This window comes from Hydra vulgaris, chromosome 06, assembly GCF_038396675.1.
Source record: "Hydra vulgaris chromosome 06, alternate assembly HydraT2T_AEP".
In the NCBI taxonomy this organism is placed as follows: domain Eukaryota; kingdom Metazoa; phylum Cnidaria; class Hydrozoa; order Anthoathecata; family Hydridae; genus Hydra; species Hydra vulgaris.
Genome location: NC_088925.1, coordinates 20,832,514 through 20,855,301, shown reverse-complemented (window position 1 = coordinate 20,855,301; position 22,788 = coordinate 20,832,514). Strand labels below are relative to the sequence as shown.

Genomic DNA, 22,788 nt, shown 5'->3' with positions numbered 1-22,788 from the left:
ATTAAAGAACAAAATCTAGATCTGAATAAGAAAGAGTTTAAGAATACATTTAGATTGAGATACAATTTTGCCACTTGCTAGTTTGCAATCCTACTGTGCTTGTAGCAAAAAATTTGTCGAGCTACACGAAGTATTATGCAAAAAAGTGGCTTTGTGTGTAACATGCATGATAATATCACTTTTATCTTTTTAACTCAAAACTTCCAATACAAGCAACGAAGTTAGATTGGATATAAAAGCAAAAGGATTTTAGAGAAAGAGAGAAACTGTATTTTTTGATGTTAGAATAACGCATGTAAATTCCGAGTTCTCCAAAAACAACAACAGATATTCCTTAGACAAAAAGAAGCAAAAAAAGTGAATATTTAGAACAAGTTCTAAAAGTTAAACACGTTACGTTCACCCAATTGATTTTTGGTACAAATGGTTGGTTCGGAGACGAATGTAAACGCTTCACCACACTACTTGCACTTGTCAGTTAAGAATGGTGAGAGGCATGGAGCAGTTGTAAATTGGTTAAGGACACGTTTCTCAATGGAGGTTACACGAGCATCCCTGCTTTGTCTATGAGAAACAATAGTTTTCATTTTTTTTTGATATTCTATATTGATAACTCTGCTCTTTATTCATTTCTTACAAAAATCTTTTGTAATTTATAATATGTTTTATTAGATCAAAAAATTGTAATTTGTATACTTCAACTTTTTTTTGTTAAAAAGTTTTTTTTTTATTTTATTTAGAAATTTGAAACCCGTCTCCGTCGGCCTTATTAATGAAAATCTAGAGGGGTGACACCAAAGTTTTTGTAACACAAAAATTATATTTGTAGTTTTTACATTATGTTTCGAAAAATTTAGAAAAAATATTACTTGTTTCGGTATTCAAGATTTATATCATAATTTAATTCACAATTTTACATTTAATATAAATTAAAATAAATTAAATTCAATCATTATTTGCAAACATGTCTTTCAGCGTGTCTTTATAGGTCTAGTACAAATCAATTTTTTGCTGTTTTAATGGAGGTGCATTAGATCAGAAAATATATTCCACTTCTTGATTAGTGGTATTAAAAAGTTTCGCTACGTAAATAATAACATTTTTGCATTGTAAGAACCCAGATGGCGGCTTTTGTCTGTGATCATGTTTCCGTAACTAAATAATCATTCTGAAGAAGCTGACTTCACTAGAGTTCCAAATATTATTTTATCAGAATATAATATTTGGATACTTCTTAAAAGTAAAAGTTGTGTTTCATGAAATTACCATTACATCTAAACCATTTTGTTTGCAATTTAGATTCTATGTGTGGTTTAAGGTAGCACCACTAAAAATATAACGAAACTTCGCCAACTTCGTAATTAAAGAAAAAAAAAGTTTCAAATTACAACAATTTATTTCAAAAATTACAAAATATGTAAAAAAAAAACAAAAATAAAACGGTGACGAAATGAGTTATTTTAAACCAAATTTAAAAAAAAAGATTTAGAAAAAGAATAACACCGCTAAAAACTAGAACTTTGTGTATGGCTCCTTCATTTTATGTACATAAATTGCACGGCTAAAATGAACAAAAATCTACATGAAAATATTCTGAACCAAAAGCATTGGCAAAACTCCCTGTAAAAGTTGTAATTTTTATTTTTTTCTCTTAAAAAAACATCAAAATTTAGAGGGTTGGCTGATGAGTTAAATTAAAAAATGTTAATAAATCACGAAGTACTTTGTTTTTGATATCAGTTTTGTTTCAGGTCCTGTATCATAATACTTAGAATGAAATCTAAAATTTGAAGCAAAAAGCTCGAGTCATTCAAAAGTTATAATTTTTTTTTAAAAAATTCCTCAAAAAAGCTATAGCTAAAAAATGATAATAAACATTGTATAATTTAAAAAAAAAATCACAAATTTCTAAATGAGTAAGATTTAAACGTTTTCAGTTGTTGTTTTCATCATTCCAATCTTCGTAAGTTGTTATTTTTCATCTTTCCAATCTTCATAAGTTGTTATTTTTCATCTTTCTAATCTTAATAAGTTGTTGTTCTTCATCTTTACGACACTTATTAATGACTTTTAATAGCGATCTTTTATTTTTCCTTGTGTCATTTTTTTTTCATATTGATAATGCATTTTTGATCCTTACAAAATGAGGACACTGCGGTTTTTACACAATTTTTAAGGTTGAGATGATTTATTACTCTCTAAACATCTACAGTTTTCTCATTAAATTAGCAACACAACTAAGTTCACTCCCAACTTAAATGAAGCTTTGCGAATTAAAATGTTTTTTGGATATCTGGACGATATAATATTGTTTGAGTATTATTGAGTGGAGAATTTTGTGAGTGCATTTTTTGGTTTCTCATCGCTCGATTCTTCAAGCATTTTCTTAATGATATCTTATATCCGAATTGAAAATTAATTTTTGGTGCGTAATTGCTGTGACAAATTGAAAATCAATTTTTGGTGCGTAATTGCGTAAATTTATGTATTAAAGACCTTCTGACAGAATATATAAATTTACATAAATTATACAATAAAGAATACATAAATTTACGCAATTACGCACCAAAAATTGATTTTCAATTTGTCGAAAAAATAAATAAAAAAATAGACAAAAAAAATTATCTTATCAGAACTTCTGATAAATATATCTTGCCGTTTAAAGATAGTAACCATAACTTGGTGATTCTTAATCGCTTTAGTGTGCCGCAAAATGTTTAAAAATTTTATTTTTAAATATAATATATTTAAAAAAAAAAATTTTAATTTTAAAATTATATTATAATTATGATATTATTGTTAAATAATACGATTTAAAAAAAAATACTTTTAATGAAAATAAATATTTAAATCCATAAAAAAATTACATAAAAAAATATGAAATCATTAAAAGTGTACGGCAACAACAACAAAAGGTTGAGAATCAGTACCATAACATGATATGCAAATAAGTATTTACATTGCCGAGACAAAAAGGTGGCAACAGTAAGCTTATCGCTACAATCTGTTGTAGAAATTTAAAAGTATTTATTCATTTTTGCATACTTTTTTTGCTTCTTTATCGAACTCAGAATTGGAAGCAAATGCCGAAATTTTGACAATGTTATCAACTGATGGCAGTAGTATTGTCAGAACAGCTGCTTTATGCTTAGTTTGTCGTTTAACAGAATTTTTCTTAACGCAAATATTTTAACTGGTAGATTAAGAAGAGAATTTTTCATTAGACTTTCACATATGTTTGCATGTTTACAAAATCGAACCGCATTATAGATAAACTTAGGTTTTTGGTTAAAATTAAGATTTCCAAATTTAAACAAAACTTTCAGGACACGACTAAAATGCGAAAATACAGAATAGTGAAATTTTCAACGGGTAAAGTGCGGAAAATTTCTCCTAACCCTAACCATATCGCCGCCCCCACCCAAACCTTAGTTGAGGTAGCAGCACTTCTTTGCATAATCTCCCTAAATCAGTCAGTGTACGTACTGAAGCCATCAATCTCCTAACCCTATTTTTACACTTTACCTCATAAAAGTTTCCACATTTCCGCATTTTACCAATGCCCTAAATTGCAATTGTAATGAAGAACTGCTGAAATTAAATTGCAAAAAAAAAAAGTTAAAAAATTCATAAAACAGTTAAATTAATAACATAATATACCAAGGCAACATTAGTGTAGCGTTTACTAAAGCCAAATTAAAAATAGCGTTTAGGATTTAAATAAACAAAAAATAATTTTTTCCTGAAAATATAATTAATACCGCGTGTGTCTTGTATAAGAATTAACTGGGATTCTGTTTTTTAATCGAATTATATAAAGTTTATTTTAATTTTTTATATCACGATCAAAACAGTTTTCACTAATCGTGTAATTTTTTAAAGATAAAGCAATCATTATTAGGATATGATCAAAAAAAAAGGTAATATTGCTAATATTTCTTATAAAGGTCAACTATGATTTTATGGAACATCTCTGTACATTCGATAGTAATTTTTTTATGTAAAATACTTCATTAAAGTTAAGTATGTCCTTATGGAAGACCTCTGTAAACAAGATGTTGGATTTTTAGTCGTAAAATATTCTGAAGGAAAATAAAGCAAAGAAAAAAATAGTTATTACATATAGTAGTTTTTTCTTTAGATTTTTTACTTACATAATTTATATAAATTTATATAAATTATAGCAAAACAATTACGCAACAAAAAACTTTAAGATTATTAAAATTATGACATTCTAAAAAAACCTTATGAATAATAAAAAATTTTAACGACTAGCGAAAACGCGTCCGTTTTTACAGTATTGAGTACGGTAGTAAAAGCATCTGCTGCCGCATTTTCCAAATGTTGAATAAGATCGAACAATTCCATTGCAACATATTTCATAGGTAACATTTCTGCATTTTGTTCCACATAGTTCGTGATTTTCAGGACCTAATGATAAAAGTTTGCTCTTTATTTTTAACAAAGTTTAAGTTAAGTATATTTAACTAATAATGGGTAGTCTTTATTGAAAAATAAGTAAAAAAAATTAAACAATAAATTATGTAAAGTTACATTTAAGTTATATCTAATATATGTGTGTGTATATATATATATATATATATATATATATATATATATATATATATATATATATATATATATATATATATATAAAACTGGCTTTTGTTTGATTTTGGTTAACAGTATTCGGCTTTTATTATATATATATATCAATGATGAGTTATAATAAAAGAATGAATATTGCCTTCTTAGTTACATGGATAATACTTAACATTTCAGATTTGATGAACTTCTTAATAAAATTACAAAAAAACTTGTTGAACAATTAGATTAAAAACTTTGGACTTAACGTTAATCTAAAAAAGAAGTATCCTCTGAGCATTTTTTTTCGGTATTATTTAGTGATTTATTAATATGAAAATTATTAAAAATAATAGTGCTTACACTTTTTAGCGGGTGAGTTATCATCAGCTTGAATACCATATACTATCATAAATGTCAGCAACATAACAATTAGATTCATTGTTTATAATTCTAAATATCAAGTTAAAACATAACTTTTTTTCTAAACTATATCATTTTAGTTTACTAAAAATACTAATTCAATTGAATGTTTCATCTTTTAATAATAGTAAATAATATAAATGATTCTTACCTGCTTTGAAACTTAATGCACTTAAGATACTTAGTCTTTCTTTTTTAATGAGTTCTTACTTTTTTTCTTGCTGTCAGCTTTCTAGTTTACAAAAATACTAGTTTAATCGAAAGCTATTTAAGCTGTTTGTAAAAGCTGTTAAAAAATCTAATAAATTAACTTTAATTGCCTTTTTTACCACAAAAAAATTCACACTTTGAACTTAAGAAGCCACAAAACTTGTTTACCATGTAAAAATCTACATTATATGTGAATTAATTTTAAAAAACCAACGTCATTAGGGGTTTCAATTAGTTATTTTGTGTTTTAATACCAAACTTCTTTGTCGTTAATTGCACCAAGTAACTTAGCTTGGTTACCAAAATAAAAAAACTATAATAAAATGCAACATTTTAAAAACCCAAATAGTTTTAAATAACGCTTTAACTGTTTTTAAAAAAAGGATAAAGTTATATAAAAACCCCACATTTGAAACATAAACATAAAACAAAGAACTCCGAATATACCAATAACATCATGAAATTCCCCAAAAATGAGCGGTTTGTAAATATTACATATTTGTAATTTTATTACGCAAAGAGATTAATCAAAATTTGTTCGATAAACAACAGTTTAGCTTAGGCTAATATAAAAATAAAGTTTTACAAATTTTTTGTTCTCACATCTAGGGTAGGAAGTCAAACATGAAAACCTTTGCTGTTGCCTGGTTTCAAATATCGCAAATTTTCGCACAGCATCCTCATGTGACATAATTATTAACAAACAAAAGTTTTGATTTCGCTCAATTCCTGTAAGTTTCTACACCAAAAAAATTACACATTTAAAAAAAAAAGGTAGCGGGGGGGGGGGGGGTGTTTGTGCCAAATTTTATGAATTGTGATTTAAGTTCAAGTTTTTATATTTTACTCTTTTAAATAACTCTTTGTATTCTAGTTTTAATAAGTTATGTTTTATCATCCGAAGAATTTTGGAATTGCCTGTCATTTATAAAAAAAGAGATTTGTTTAAGTATTTGATATGGGTGCTTTAATTGAATGTAATATAATTGATCAAGATGTTTTCAAAAGATTGGTTAAAGTTTTTTTGAGACTAAAATTTAGGTCAAAAAAATTAAGTTGTTCAGGTTGGTTTAGATTTCTTTTTGGAATCCTAGGCGTTTAATTTTTTTTTTTTTTTTTATAGTTTTATGTAATTGCACAGCAGTTAATTAAAACTAAAAAAAACTAGTCCATCGACTCGGTAAAAACCAAAATCATATTTACGTAAGTAAAAATGTTTAGTCTTTTACTTGCATTTACGTAAGAAAGAATGGTATATGGTATGACCCGTAAAGTAAATCGGATATGAATCCAGGTAGGGTCCGTTGATACTCGACCCAAATCCAGCCCCGTATTTATATCGGGTTTGGGTCCGGGTCTATTGAAAATCGAACCAGATCCGATCTATCAACAGTCCCAATTATTGGCTGCTCCTGAAAGTCGGTCCTAATTTTTCTAAAAAATACTAAAATTATTTTTAGTGCCCGGTATTATTTTAAGCGCTGAAAACAAAACAACAAAAAAAAGAATCTTCTTGCTTCATCATTAAATAATTGAAACAAAAATGGCAGTAAAAATAGGTTCTTCTTGGAAATCCTTTTCAAATGGTATCCATATCGATTCTGATTTATATCCAGATTGGTTAAACAGTGAGATTAAAACAGGAGTATGTGGTTTTTTAAATTATGCTTTATTTTTAAATGTTTTAATTCGAGAAAATTCTATTCGATCTAAGATTCATCAGCTCTGTTCTATAATCACCTCAAACAAAAGTTTAACTTTGTACTTTTTTATATATTTTATAGTTCTATATTCTATTTTATTTGTTATAAAGCCTTTTATTAATTTGAGTAACTTTCTGTGTGAAGCTGTATTGAATGCTGTAGCAAAAATTTTATAGTATTACATCTAATGGTATTCAATTATTAAGATTTAAAAAAAAAAAAAAACACTATTTTTGAAAGATTCGCTGCACATAATTTATCTTGGCAAATCCATGTTGCTATTTTGTAGGATATTTCTGATGAAATGTTATAAAATCATTTTTTGAATAATGTTTTCCAACATTCAAAGTGCTTCTTCAATACACTGAAGTAGGACAAATAATGTTATTCATTTACTTTAAATTTATTGATTTTAAAAGTAAATATTATAAAGCAGTATTTACTTATTTCAAATCAATAAATTCAAAGTGTAATTCTATTTATTTATCAATAATTTCAAAGTGAAATTATTTTTATGTTAGAGAAATTTTTAAAATAAAAAAAGTAAGCAGTTTGGCACTAGTAAACTTTTGCATCACTTTCAAGTTTAACAATTTTGATAGCAGATTTCAAAAGATTGTTGTTTAAAAACCAATAAACAAAAATGTTATCTAATAAATTTTTTCATCAAAACATAGTGCTCTAAATTGATTATAATCTTTTGAATAAAGGGGCTATCTATAAATGGTGTCATGATTTTTCTTTGTTTTTGGACTCCTTGTCTCCCTTTTATCAAACCGTCAACTTTTGGCTAACCTCCCCTTAAAAATGATGTCAGTATTTGTTACCTTCGCCCCTTCAAAATAAAATTAAAAATGCGTATTTAAAATTAATTTTTTTTTATGGTACTATTTTTAATTTTTATTGATTTTTTTTTAAATTAACTCATAGATGGTGTAAATAAAAACCAAAAAAAAGGCAATTTAAAAAAAAAGTTTTTAAAAATTAACATTGTTTTGGTCTTAACGCCTCCCCATTGTTAATTATTGTCAAATTTTCAGGGTTTGGTAAGATAAATAGTCTTTTAATGGTAGTAAAATCTTTTAAATTAGGTGTCATTATAAAAATGAAATTAACTAAATTATTAAAACAAAATGTACAAATAAAACAAAAAAATTTTGATTGTAAATAGTTTTTTTTTTTAATGTTTAATGGTTTTTATTGTTGTATGTTTTGAAAACATTCAAAATTAGTATTTTCGATGTATGTTTTTAAAGCATTATTTTTAGTAAATTTAATAATAATGTAAAATTGTACTAGTGCCAACAATTAATTATTAGAAAAATAAATTCAAGTGTTCCAGATATAGATATAGATCGATCCCATAAAAAAGTTTTAAAAGAGATATTGATCTTCTTTTGGGAAAAGAGGTAAAAAAAATAGCTTATTTGGGTGTTATGAGATATAGGTTACTTTCAGGTATAGAGTAAAATTGAGTATGTGTATGCTTTTCAAAACCATTTTGGGACTGGTCTTTTTAGGACTTTTTTTTTTCTTTAATAAATGTATTTGATATAAATATAGTACCTGCCCAATAATATTACTTATTATTGGCTGTAATTAATTAGTCACCTTGCCTTTTTTTAGGTTTTTGATCCTTGATCACAATGAAACCTGATTTTGTCACAGTTAAAAACATTTTATAGCTTTTTATATTTGAATAAGGCTTGCTCCTTTCAAATAATTGTCCTTTCTTCTAATGTTCTTCGAGGTATACTGTACAGTTCCGCACCTCGCTTGCAACTAAGTTTGCCAGCTTTAACTTTTACAGTGGCTTTTTCAATTTGCTTTTTGCTATAAATTGTGACAGATTTTCCCTTTTTTTCGAGACCTTGATGTTGATAATTGATTGATTTAATAAATTTTAATGGATTATAAAACCAACATGACTTGAGAAACAATTGGTACATCAATTGGTGGCGAAATTACCTCATTTTGCTCTATGTTAATTATGGGGTTATTATTGTATATCTAAAAAATACAAGTGTAAAGATAATACACATTAAAGTTTGTTATAGAGCTATGTTTGCTTAAAGCACCTTGTGTTTTACATTATAAAATGTCACTGAATTTCAAAAATTAGATTATAGAAAAATGAATTGCGGTTTCCACATTTAAAAAAAAGTTAAATTTGATTTAAAAAAGTTTTTTATTTAATTTAATTGATAGACAACAATTATGGCTGTTGAATTTGATGGAGGTGTTGTAGTTGGTGCTGATTCAAGAACAACATCAGGGTGAGTTAATTTTCAGTTTCCAAATTTGATAAATAAAATTTAATACTTTTTATTCTTTAAATAGTTGTGTGAAACGATTGTCAATTCTGTCTGTTTATGCCATTTATTTTATATCTGTAGTTAATTGCATTTTTTTATGTAGAGAGTTTGCTTAAGGTTAGTAGAAGGAAATGTCTTTAATTTATTTTTCCACTTTACATTTTTAGTCAGGCTTTCTTTTGTGTAAACAATTTACTAAGAATTTTGGAAAAAAATCTGTAATTTAGCTTTTTATAATTTTTGTTTTTGGATTATTAATTAACTTACAATACTATTCTTTTATCTTTATCTATTTTTCTTTAGATCATATGTTGCTAATCGTGTTACTGACAAGCTTACACCTGTAACAGATAATATTTTTTGTTGTCGGTCTGGTTCAGCTGCAGATACACAAGCCATAGCTGATCAAGTTAGATATGAACTAGATATGCATATGTAAGTTTTGTAATACCTTCTTTGAATCAATTTAATTTTTCAACTCAAAGTTTTTATAAATCTATGTAATCCGTGTTACATCATGTGTTACATGCCTACAACTTTTCTTCTGTCAACCGTAACTCCCAACTTAATGGTGGTTGCTTGCAGGCTTGTTGGGAGTGACTCAAAATTAAAAACAAAAAATATTGTTGTTGTTTGGTAAATCAATGTTTATAATTGTGTTGGCTTTTATGAATAAAAATTGTATAAACATATATACATATATTTATGTGTGATATATTACATTATTATGTTTGCATATAATAATGCATTATATCACACATATACGTATATTATACATAAAATATAACAATTTATGATAAAACTATATTTACAATCATAAAACTTCATACAGATATCCTTGATTTTTAAAAATATGATTGCAGCTTCAAAGTAGTAAGTGAGCGGTGTTGATATTTGACTGGGCCTGGGCCGGGTTCGAGTTTGATGAAATATAGCCCGAGTTGAGGCCAGGGCTGGGTTTTGTGATCGGGTTGCATAAATATTTATACATTCTAAAGTTGTTTTTTTTAATTTAAAATTCATGTTTTATTTTGTATGTATATATGTATATAAAAACATCATTATGATCAACATGAGTCAAGCCTCATTCTACTCCACACTTTTCACCATCTTGAGCAGTTGCTTTATTAAACATTAATTTTTTAAAAATCTTTTTCACAAGAACATCTCTTTAAAGAACAAATGTCCATTTATAATTCCAAGAAGCCAATGTAAAAAGGTCCTGTCTGATGTTAAGCTCTGTTATTCTCAGTTTACTAAATCTTTTATATTATATCAGATGATAGGTTCTAGAGACTTGGTTAGTCTTCAACAATGTCATTAACTAAAGTAAGTCTAATATTTAATCTCTAATTGATTAGTCGGATCGTTTCAGTTCTCCCCAGAATAAAGCAGAGTTATTTGCAAAGAAATCTTACTCTAATTTGACTCTTGAATCTAATTGCAATACTCTTCCTGCCAGTTAAACAGATTAACTCATTGTTAAACATCCAAATCACTCTGGCTTCCAATGCTAAAGTTAATTCTCAATTAAACACTTTTACAGTTTGTGCTTCAGAATAGATTTCCATCATCATCTTAAAAAAGTGTTCTTCAGAACTCTCTTCAATTTTTGCTAAATTTTAAAAAAGTGCTAAATAAGTGGTTTCAATTTTTCAAAACTCTAAAAAACTTTTTGACCTATCAAACTATCCTACAATTAGTCTTCACTCTGTTATTAGTTTCTTTATATAAAGGTTTTGAGGTTGTTAAATTATTTCTTTCTAACTGCGGTATTAACATTATTCTTGAAGGCCCACATTCTTCTTTATTTCAAGTAACTTTAAGAATACCACAAGGTTCTTTGCTCTGTATTGTTATCTTTGCTCCTGTATTGTTTCTTGTCTACAATATCAATCTTCATGAAAAATTTACATCTAAAGTGGCTCTATTTGCTGATGACTCAACTTTATACTCAAGTCAGTTTTTAATCTGATCTCAAAGAACCTAATCTGGTTCTTTTAGTAGCCTTCCCCTCCCCTCCCAATTAAAACCGGTGCTGTGGCAATGATTTTTAGATATTACGTGTTCACCTATTCTGCTCATTTAAATTATACTAAAGGTTAACAATTTTCACAGTGTTTCAAGGTGCCTTTAAAATAAAAGAGATAATTACAATAAACCTAATGATTACAAATATATATATATATATATATATATATATATATATATATATATATATATATATATATATATATATATATATATATATATATATATTATATAAAAGTTGCATACATTAAATAAGTTACAATTGTTTTGGATTTTTTAAACGGTTTATTAAATTACAAAAATAAATTTGTTGACAACAAATTTGTTTTTGTATTATATAAGTATATTTGTTTTATCATAAGTTAACGCTTGTTTAGCTCAATTGGATAAGGCGTCGACATAAAATGTCCGTGGTTCAATTCCCACAACTGTCCACATTTTTTTTGTATTTCTTTTAAATACCGCTGGTCATATGTTTGCTTTGTAACCATTTATCTTTTCTTATTTGTATATAAAAAAATGCTGTATGCTTCTGAACGATACACATCTTATCACATTCAGATTTCTTATACCATTTAAGCCTTTCAGTGTATTTTCTAAGGCGCACACATATATATATACATTTTCTAAGTAAGACACACATATATATACATTTCAGTGTATTTTCTAAGTAAGACACACACATATATATACAAGACGCACACATATATATAATTTTTAAGCTTCAATTAGCCCATGCTATCTACACATAGCTTAATTGTTTCATATTACCTTTCTTTTCCTGTACATTTTTATCCCTAATATTTTAACAAAGACATTTTTCTTTCTAACATTTGATTCTGCATGTGTAAAAAAACAAAAAAATTAAAAAAGAGGTTTGTCTCAAACCACAGACTCTCCATTTACGAAGTTTACGCCTTATCCAAATAAGCTAAGTATCAGTGGTGTACCTTCATGGCCATCTGGTGGCACAGGATGACTTGTTTTCTCCAAGGGCAACTGTAATTTTAAAAAAATGTCTGTCAGTAGCCCGGCAGGATGATCAGACAGTTTGTTACTTATAAGAGTGTGTTTATTAATAAAACTGTATTTGAATTGAAGTAGAAAAACATCTAGAAAAATAGAGTGGATATTCAAATAATATTTAAAACTTATTAAGGAACTTTAACAACTTTATAAAACAGTACTGTATAAAAGTTTAGCATTTTGAAAAACGTTACTAATGGTCCGTAAAAACTCATGTTAATTTTAAAATCTACTAATAAAAACTTTTTATTGGTTGATTCTAAAATTAACCCCCATTTTTATGGGCTGTTAGTAACGTTTTACATAATGCCAAACTTTTTATAAAGTACGTTTTTATAAAGTTGTTTAAGTATTTGTAAAAGTTCCTAAAGTTTTTAATACTATTTGAATATCCTGTTTATATTTTTTAGATGCTTATCTATTTTTATTAAAGTTTGGAATTACTAATCTTGTTTGAACAAAGAATGAACTTTAAATGTTATAAGTGCTTTATAAAAGTAATAACACTATTATGGTTTTATTATTTTTATAATGCGGTTAGTGACAAGAGTGTTGTTACTTTTGCAGTCGTAAGTTTTTTGTTTTGTTTTTAATAGCTTTTTCCCTAACAAGCTTATAATAATTTGGTCCTTAAAAATAAAGTACACGGCTTTGCATAAATTAAAATTTTAAAAAATATCATTAGTTTCACACGAGAAAATATGCACACAAAAAAACTTATACACCGGACTACTTATTATCATAGCGGACAACTCAAATAAAATAAAAACTGTTTCAGTCGCCCTGTGAGCGACTGGGAAAACACTGGAGGGTACACCACTGAATGTACATGCAATTAGGAGGAAATAAATATAATTATATAATACAAAAAGTTATACATTAAAAGTATACGCATTTATTACATAGGCGTTTTCATAAAAGGACTATATATACTTGTTACATTATACAAATATACTTTACAAACACATTGCAATTTATATTTTTGCTTTCCTCTTTATAAAGAAAAGAAAGTTAAATAAAGGAAATGTAGACTTAACAACCACTGAAACCGCTGAAAATAACCACTAAAGAAACAAAAATAAACAGCACACAAATTATTTAACTTATTAATTTTTATTTTATTTTTTTTCTATTTAAATTTCTTTTTATTTTCTAATTTGTTAATTTTGCTTTTTTTGTTTTTGAAACTTAGTTTTTTCCGCAATGTGTGTATATATATATATATATATATATATATATATATATATATATATATATATATATATATATATATATATATATATATATATATATATATATATATATATATATATACAGGGCTTGTGATGAAGAAAATCGTCAAGCGTGTTATATCGCGCTCGTAAAATTAGAATATGTTTTCATCGGGCATGATTATGTGCGCTCGAGATAACGTCGGCGAGCGCGATTATGAAAATTGCTAAAGGCGATACTCATAAAAAGCTTTTTCTTTTTTATATCTTTTTTTATTTGTTACATAATTTTTTCGTCAAAAAATGTTTGAATTAGTATCACACTTATGAAACTACTTCAACGAAAGAGATTTTTATACTTCCAAACTTCTTGTATATTGTCAGATCGCGATTTTATTTTTAACTATTTATGTTATAAAAAAATAATATCAAACTAAAACGCAACTTCTTATTGATCTAGTATTGAAGTATTTTAGTGACTTAGTTTTGCTTCGTTGTTTTGATATATGTATTTTAAAATGTTACTCTGTAAACTTAATTAACGGTTAATGGTTTTTATATTTCTTGATATTTTTTATTCAAATTAATTATTTAATTTTTTTCTAAAATTTCTTTTTTAAATTACGTTTTTTTATCTTAAAAATATAACAAGAATAATTTGAAATAATAGTAAATAAGAATAATAACTTTTCATTTAATAAATATTGACATCATTACTTAGTTTTCTTTTCGAATGTCCTTAATTGCGAACATTCTAAACAGAATCGTTTTAAATTTGAGTTAAAATAAATAATAGTTAATAAAAAATCTATACTATGAACAAAAACTAATTTTAAAAATTACTCTATTATTAATATTTATTTTTATCATAAACGATGTGTGGAATATTACAAACAATAAATCAAATAAATTTTACTTGATATTTTCACAAGATTAAAAATACTCCGCAGTTTTAATTTTCTTACAATGGTTTTCTAATTTTCTATTCTTATTTTATTTGCGCATTTTTGTGTTCACATTGTGTTTCCACGTGCACATTCCATTATTGAAATTAGTGACGATTAACGACTTTAAACTGCTCATTTATTCATTACGTTAGTGCAAAAGAGAATGACGTTGTGCTTTTTATATTTATATCAGTTGTTTGATAACAGAATATCTTTAATAAAAAATCTTTTTTAAATATTTTATGAAAATAAAAAAATAATCTTGAACTATTGGACGAGCGTTTTTTATACGCTCGTTATAAGCTGAACGAGCATTGTTTATCGCGCCTAAAACGTTTGAAAATACCGTTTACGGGCGCGTTTTACGAGCGGATTGCGATCGCGCTCGCTTCATCACAAGCCCTGTTTATATATATATATATATATATATATATATATATATATATATATATATATATATATATATATATATATATATTCTTTTTTAGCTTAAAAATTATATTTGATTGTGTTTTGAAGGGAGAAATTTTTTTAAATTGGGTTGTTTTTGAAGAGTTTAAAGCTATAATTTATAGAAAAATCTAAGTTAAAACATAAAAAGTATTATTGTATTATATTACTTTTTTTTCAAAAATTTCTATTTTGCAAATTCTTTTTTTGTTTGTCCACATATAGGGTTAGGACTATTGTAATTGTAATTGTAAAAATTAAATACAATTACACATTACAATACAATAATATTGTATTGTAATATTACAGAAACAAAAAAATTTTATTTTGGTATTGTATTGCTGTGATGAAAAACAATTACAATAAGTATTGTATTGTTTTTTTTCTAACAATACAATAAAATTCAAGAACTATTGTATTGTATTGTTTTGATGAAAACAATTACAATAACTATTGTAGTGTATTACTTAACATTAAAGTGGAAAAGCTAATGTATTTTAATGTATTTATATTCATCTCTGACCAACTTACTATTATTTTTGCTATTTTTTATTTACGGATTGCAATATATTGCAAATTTTGATTTTTACATATTTAGATTTCGCATCACCAATGTTGTTGCCTTTCTGATGATAGCCTTACTATTATGAAAAATAACATTCATAAATTATTTAATTCTGATTTTAATGCTGCAAAAGAACTTAAAATATATATAAAAATTAACTTAAGTAACACAAACAGTTAAACATAATAATTCTTCTTAAATAAAAATGTTAATGTCTTTTATTACAATAACAATATATTGTTATTGTATTACAAAGACGAATTACAATACAATATTTATTGTTATTGTAGTGGGTCATTACAATACTTTTTTTTTTCATATATTGTTATTGTTTTATAAAGATGAATTGCAATACAATATTTATTGTTATTGTATTACAGAATTACAATAGTTGTAAATCACAAGTATTGTTATTGTCTCTAATTAAAGTTAATACAATAACAATAACTATTGTTACTGTTATTGTTTTCATTACAACTACAATAGTCCTAACCTTATCCACATAAATTGATTTATGCTAGAGATGGGTGTGGGCAAAAGTTAAGTACTTCAAGTGAGGCTTTTCTCTTGAATTTTCTTTTAAGAAAATCTTGGTTTTGATATAAAGTTATTCATTAATGATGTTATACAATAGATATTATTAATCTTGTATATTAGTTAATTGCATTTCAACTTTAATTGATTTTAATTTTATAGGGCTGAAAGTGGGCGCCAAGCTCTTGTGAAAACAGCAGCTAACTTATTTAGAAATGTTTGTTATGAACGTAGAGACAGTGCTTCAGCTGGAATTATTGTAGCTGGTTGGGATGAGCGAGAAGGTGGTCAGGTTAGTTTATTTTTAAAACGCATATAAAAGTCTACTAAATTAAGGTTGGCATTTAGCAATTTTGGTCAGTGTCTGATTTTTTTGGCTGACCTCATTTTAAAGTTTTATTCAAATTATAGCGTTTTATATTTTAAAAATATTAAGAAGTAAAAATGTTAAAGTAATTTTACAGTGAAGAGATAAGTGGTACACCACATCAGAGATTATTATGGTGCTAGATCTTCAAAATTAGGAATTAAAATTCAAAATTAGGAACTAAAATCTATAAAAGTTCAAAGACTTTATAAAAGTAAAGGTTGAATTACGAGACAACAAAATGTCACTATTTTATTAGTTCATTGTTTAGGATGGTTGTTTTTTTTAAATTAAACTATCAAATATAAAGTTTATAAATATAAAGAGTTATTTTGATGAAGAGGAAAAAAATTAGATTAATAAAAATTTTTGTGCATGAAGAGACAAATACAACATATGTTAAGTCACACAAGATTGAGTTTTGGTTGATAGAAAAAGAGATGATGTTTGAGTAGTGACCATGATAGAATCTGTAGCAAAAAAAAGAGAAAGAGATGCAACCTTACAACAATGGGACAGATGCTCAAGCTTGGCAGCAAGAGAAGTCCAATAGCTTTTTTTTTCTACTGTTTTATTTTATTTTTTGTGTGTGGATATTAAGGTACTCCAAGAAGTCCCTACCATTTAATCACAGAGCACCACCTTAATTAAATGCTCTGCATTTAATTAAGTTTGCGTCTCCTTTCTTACAAATATTGCTTATCTGACCAAATCCAGCATTGAACCTCAGACCTCTTGATTTTGTGCCGGAATTATTATGACTATGTCATGGCTGTATATTGTTCAGGATAGTGCAAATCCGGGTTACTAGCATTAGCTACTATAATAAGATGTTTCCAACTTTAGCACCAATCATCTATTGTCATCTATTGTTAACATAACAAAGAACATGAATAAAACTCTCTATGCTGAAATAAACCCAAAATTTGTTGAAATAAGAAACATGTATTTCAACAATGTCAATTGTATAACATTAATAGTATGTTTAAATTTTTTTAATGTTGTATACATTAGCTTCTATGTAAAGGGTGTTTTTTTTTTTTTATCTATTGTTGTTTTATTTGTGTTATACATGAGTGTGGTGAGAAATAGAGAAAATAAAAGAGAAAACTTCATCTTTTAACATTCTGGAAAGAGTAAAAATTATATTTAAAGTTATGTGCAGTCAGTGTATATATAATAACTGTTTTTTAAAGGGTAAGCCTTGCACTTTGAAATTTTATTGTTGACATACTAAATTGCGATATATGCGGGGACATGCATCAACTGAGTTTGACAAAATATTTAAGTTCTGTCTAAAAGTATAAAAATTAAAGCATAAAAATATTTAATATAGCTTTTTTGGTTGTTTATTTGTAAAAACCATTAATTTATTTGCAGAAGTATAATAGTTTTAATGTTTATTTAAAATGCTAACAACTGTAACCATAGTAATATCAAAGACTTGTCTTTTTTTTCTTCCTGTTTTTGACATTAAATGAACATAATAAGATGAGTTTTTAAAGTTTTCATAAGTTTTTTTTTTATATTTTATTACAGTAAATGTTTTTTGTTGTAATAAAATTTATTTAAACAATAAATTTCAATTTAGGTTTATTCAGTTCCTATTGGTGGAATGTGTTTAAGGCAGCCTTTTAGTATAGGAGGTTTGGTTATATTATTTTTAATATCTTTCAATTTTTCTTTAATTTACTGTCAGTAAAATATTAGCATTTGTCAATGTAACATTAAGCTCATTTTAGAGACTGTTCAAAATACCACAATTTATAGTTAGTGATCCCAAACATGACCAAAACATCATCTATTTATAAAAGTTTTTTTTATGTAAATTAGAATGTTCTTATTTTATTATTTGTTGACAAATATTTTACTTATTTTGACTTATTCCAACATAAAAGCCAAATAGTCAAGCAATATGAAGAAATGCAAAATTAAAAAATGGTTTGTTTAAACGATTATTTTAAAAACAAAAAAACCCTTTTCTGTCAAGTTTTAATAAAAACATATCTTAATGCAAGAGACTTGAGACAGGACCAAAAGTCTTGTCTCAAGTCTCTTGCATAAAAAAATAATTTGAGTACAGAACTAGATTCTTTGAACTCAAAAGAGCTTATTACCAAGTTTTCACAAAGTATAATTATTAATTATTAATTGTTACAAAAACTACCATTAGGGACATACCGTTAGTGTCATTGACATTGTAGTTCTTTACGAGTTAATTGCAATGTTTATTGATAACATTTAATAATATTATCTTTTCAAGGTTCTGGAAGTACATACATTTATGGACATTGTGATTCCACTTTTGTAAAGGGAATGTCTAAAGATGAATGTATAAAATTTGTTACAAATGGTAAGGATTTTTTAATTTGATTTAAAATGTAAATAATAAATTTAGAAGTAAGAAAAATGTTTAAGTTAAATTTTATCACAATTTTTACTGTAAAAACTAAGTAATTAATACTTTTTTAAATATTTATTTCTAAATATTGCTGTAAGGGGACATCCAAAAATTTCATCATACAATTTTTAAAAGTTTTTGACTCCTTCATACCAGTAGCAAATTGTTCCTTGTTTAAATCACAGTGAAGGATGTTTGAATTTTGTAATACTCAATGTTTTGTTTTGAAGTTTATGTTTTATGGTTATTTATGTTATAATTTTATATTTTGGATATTAAAAGATTTTGTATTTTAATGATAATAAATTATATTATAAGGATATTAAAAGATTAAAATTTCTAAGATTAAATGCAATTTCAACTCCAATATACACTTTTTCATTTGCATTCGAAGTGTCCTGGTTTAGTGGCTTGATACAGTCATTTACACGGCACTGTTGATTTAAAGAACACTTTTAATAGTGCAATTGCAATTTTTCTTGGAATCTGGAATATTTTTTTTTTATTACAAAATGCTTATGCTAGTAAACCATTGACTTGATGTTTGGCCTACAACTGTATGGCAAACATCAAGTAACTCACTTTTCTGTTAGAATATTTCTATTTAGAGTTGAGTGATGTTTGTATGACCACCTGGGAAAAGTGATAAATTCATCTTTTAAACTTAGTCTTTTAATATCAAAAATATAACAACTATACTAAGCTAAGGAAGTATGAAGAAAAGTAGGTAAAACTGACAAAAAAAATGGAATGTAATAGGTAAAAATGAAAAAAAAAGGAAAATTGTAAAATGTTATAGATCTTACAATTTCACACTCCACTGTTGTAACTTTACATTTTCAAACAGTTTTTTTGATTCTTGTTTTGTATTACATGGTTGATGCCTTAAGGCATGAAACTTTTAGTACCATAAAAAGTTGTATTTCTTTATATAATTAAATAATTAAATCTTTATATCTATTAAATAAATCATATATATTTATTTGAAAAAAAATATTTAAACATTAAATATTTTTTTTCTGACTGCCACAACTGTTTTTTATATTTAATGAGGATTACATTACGAATAATAAGGAGAGAAAAAAGAAATCGAGCGATAATTGTTCAAATTAATGTTGTTGTTTTTTTGCAACGTAATTTGATTAGTAGCAAAAAGACATTAAATAAAAGCAAACTTTTTATGTATTATTTTTTTAATTATGCAACTTGGTTTGTATCTAGGTATTTTTCTTAGAATGTTACAACGAAATAATACGTACGCAGAAAAATGTGGTCGTTATTATGTTAGATAAAAGTCATCTTCTTTAATTTTGGACGCATAAATTTTGCTTAATTTAAATTTGGACGCATAAATTTTGCTTAAAGAATAATTGAAATAATAATAATAATGAAAAAAATGGAAATAATATTTGATGCAGTTTAGTCGCCCGGTCAGGCGACTAAACTGCATCAAATATTATTTCCAGTAGCCCTTCGGAAGATTCAGATGGCATTTGCCATCAGGCGACCGCTAGTGTACACCACTGTATACATATATACATACATACATACATACATACATACATACATACATACATACATACATACATACATACATACGTACATACATATATACATACATACATACATACATACATTCATACATACATAGATATATCTTAGGAGAGTTGTGTGGTCACACGCCTTACAATATTTTTACCACGCATACAATATATTTTTTTGACAACTTGGCCACGTTTTTTTTTTTCCATACTTTGATAAATTGCGCATTTGAAAAATGTGATAAAACAAAATAAATTTAAAGAAAAAATTTAAGTGAAAAATAAACAAACCATAAACTGAAAAAAGAAACAAATTTAACGAATGATAAAATAAAAAAGGATAAACCAGAGAAAATAAAAGCATAAAAATGATATATTTTTTTAATTTAGAATTAAATCAATTAATAGTTTAAACCTAATCAATTTAAATTAAAAGTGTCTCAATTAATGCTTTGTTATTCACTATGTTAGTGTGATGTTAGTAACTGTTAGTTTGGCATTGGATGAGGGTTCAAATCCTCATAACAAATAATTTTTTTTCATGTTTTATTTGCTTATATAAAAGTTTCAAGTTTTTTAATAGTTAAGTTTCGAAGTTATTAAGCCTGGATAGCTTTGAAACTCACTTCTTTTTTGAATTTAAAACATTTTTAAATTTAAAAAGTTTAAGGCGTTAATTTTATCCTTTTATTTTTTCTGTTTTTTTTTATTATTTATTAAAAAAAAACTATAAATAAAATGTCAGTTATTATAATCTTTTCTTTCATTTGAACTTTTCATCAAATTAACCTGTCCACAAATTTGATTTTTATTTTTATTATATATTTATTATTTATTTTACCATTTGTTAAGATTTTTTTTTTTTTGGGGTTAGCATTTTATTTTTTCAGCTTATATTTTTCTTTTCAGTTTAAGGTTTGTTTATTTTAATATTAGTTAAAGTTTAAATTTGTTATTTAAGCACATTTTTTAAGCGCCCTAATTTTTAAAACTTGCAAAGGGCTGAAGCCAAGTTGTCAAAACAAAATATTATATGTGTGGTCATATGAGCACTGCAACTGCACACCTTTCCTGAAAATGCTTGCATATATACATGCATAAATACATACATGCATACATACATACATACATACATACATATGTACATACATACATACATACATACATACATACATACATACATACATACATACATACATACATACATACATACATACATACATACATACATACATACATACATACATACATACATAAATACATACATACATACATACATACATACATACATACATACATACATACATACATACATACATACATACATACATACATACATACATGCGTACGTACATACCATTGTCATACTCAGAAGTTTTTTTGGAACAATTTTTTAAAAAGTTCTCATATATCTGCGGAAATTTGTACCATTGTAGCTGTACATGAGTCTGTTCATGTTCTGAGGACCTTTTTATAATGCAAAGAATTTATGAAAATTTTTTATCTATAATTAAGTTCCGGATTTTGTTTGCAAATTTTAACAAGTATACCTGTGTCAAAATTGGCATAGATACATCATTGCATACATGCATATATAACATATTAAATGTGAATTGTAAATTAAAAAAAGTTAAAATAATAAGAATAATATAAGATAAAGTTTTATATAAAAGTTTCATTTAAGACTACTTTTTATTTTCTGTTTTTCAGTTTGACCCTCGTTTTACTCTGTATTTTTCTTTTTATATATTTGTTATATTGCTATCTTCTATTATATTGCATAAATATCTAATTTCTTATACATTTAGCTGTTGCTTTGGCAATCTTTCGTGATGGTTCTTCTGGTGGTTGCATTCGATTAGCTATTATTAATAAAGATGGTGTAGAACGTAAAGTTATTTTAGGCAATGAAATTCCAACATTCTGGCAAGGCTAACGTTTTTGGTTAGCTAGTTTATTCATCAAATTTATTGTTTAACTATAGAAATGGATTACATGTTATAATATTGAAAAAATATGAAACACTGTTTGTTAGTTATAACTGAAATAAATTCTTTCTTTAATTGCATATTGATTTTATTTTCATTGATCCGTTTGTCTAGGGGAGAAGTTTATAGGTTACTGAAACATGAAAATTGTTTCCTTTACTATTGAATAGATTGCACCTATGTTTAACCATTGTGTTGTGGCTCACATTTTATCCGTTTTCAACAAGTCCAAGTGGTTTAAAAAAAAAATGTAGCCATTAATGAGGTTTTTCCGATGCAATATTCCTTTAGTATAATAATTTTATGATAAGCAATATAAGATTTAAAAAAATAAAATTAAAAAATAAGATTAAAAAAATTAAGTAATAAAATTTTTTGTATAAATAAAACTACAAGAACTTTTAATATATAATTTTTTTTTTAATCTTATTTTGGTTATCATAAAATTATCATACTATAGTATTTAAATCTATTTTTTGAACTCTGAGTATT

The 22,788-nt window shown here is 25.8% G+C and overlaps 1 protein-coding gene and 1 long non-coding RNA gene across 2 annotated transcripts; one reads left to right on the top strand and one right to left on the bottom strand.

Moving 5' to 3' along the window:
- Positions 1 to 4,107: 4,107 nt before the first annotated feature.
- Positions 4,108 to 5,266, bottom strand: LOC124814317 (uncharacterized). Its single transcript, XR_010638785.1, has 3 exons — positions 5,159 to 5,266; positions 4,948 to 5,037; positions 4,108 to 4,431 (listed from the first exon to the last, which is right to left on the bottom strand). It is a non-coding gene; the product is annotated as an uncharacterized LOC124814317 (long non-coding RNA).
- A 1,411-nt stretch (positions 5,267 to 6,677) lies between these two features.
- On the top strand, positions 6,678 to 22,376 carry LOC100197304 (proteasome subunit beta type-6). The gene is made up of 7 exons (XM_065799522.1): positions 6,678 to 6,862; positions 9,129 to 9,196; positions 9,539 to 9,670; positions 16,162 to 16,291; positions 17,958 to 18,012; positions 18,630 to 18,719; positions 22,117 to 22,376. The coding sequence occupies exons 1-7, from the start codon at positions 6,761 to 6,763 to the stop codon at positions 22,242 to 22,244; spliced, it is 705 nt and encodes a 234-aa protein (XP_065655594.1). The 5' UTR covers positions 6,678 to 6,760; the 3' UTR covers positions 22,245 to 22,376.
- Positions 22,377 to 22,788: the final 412 nt, after the last annotated feature.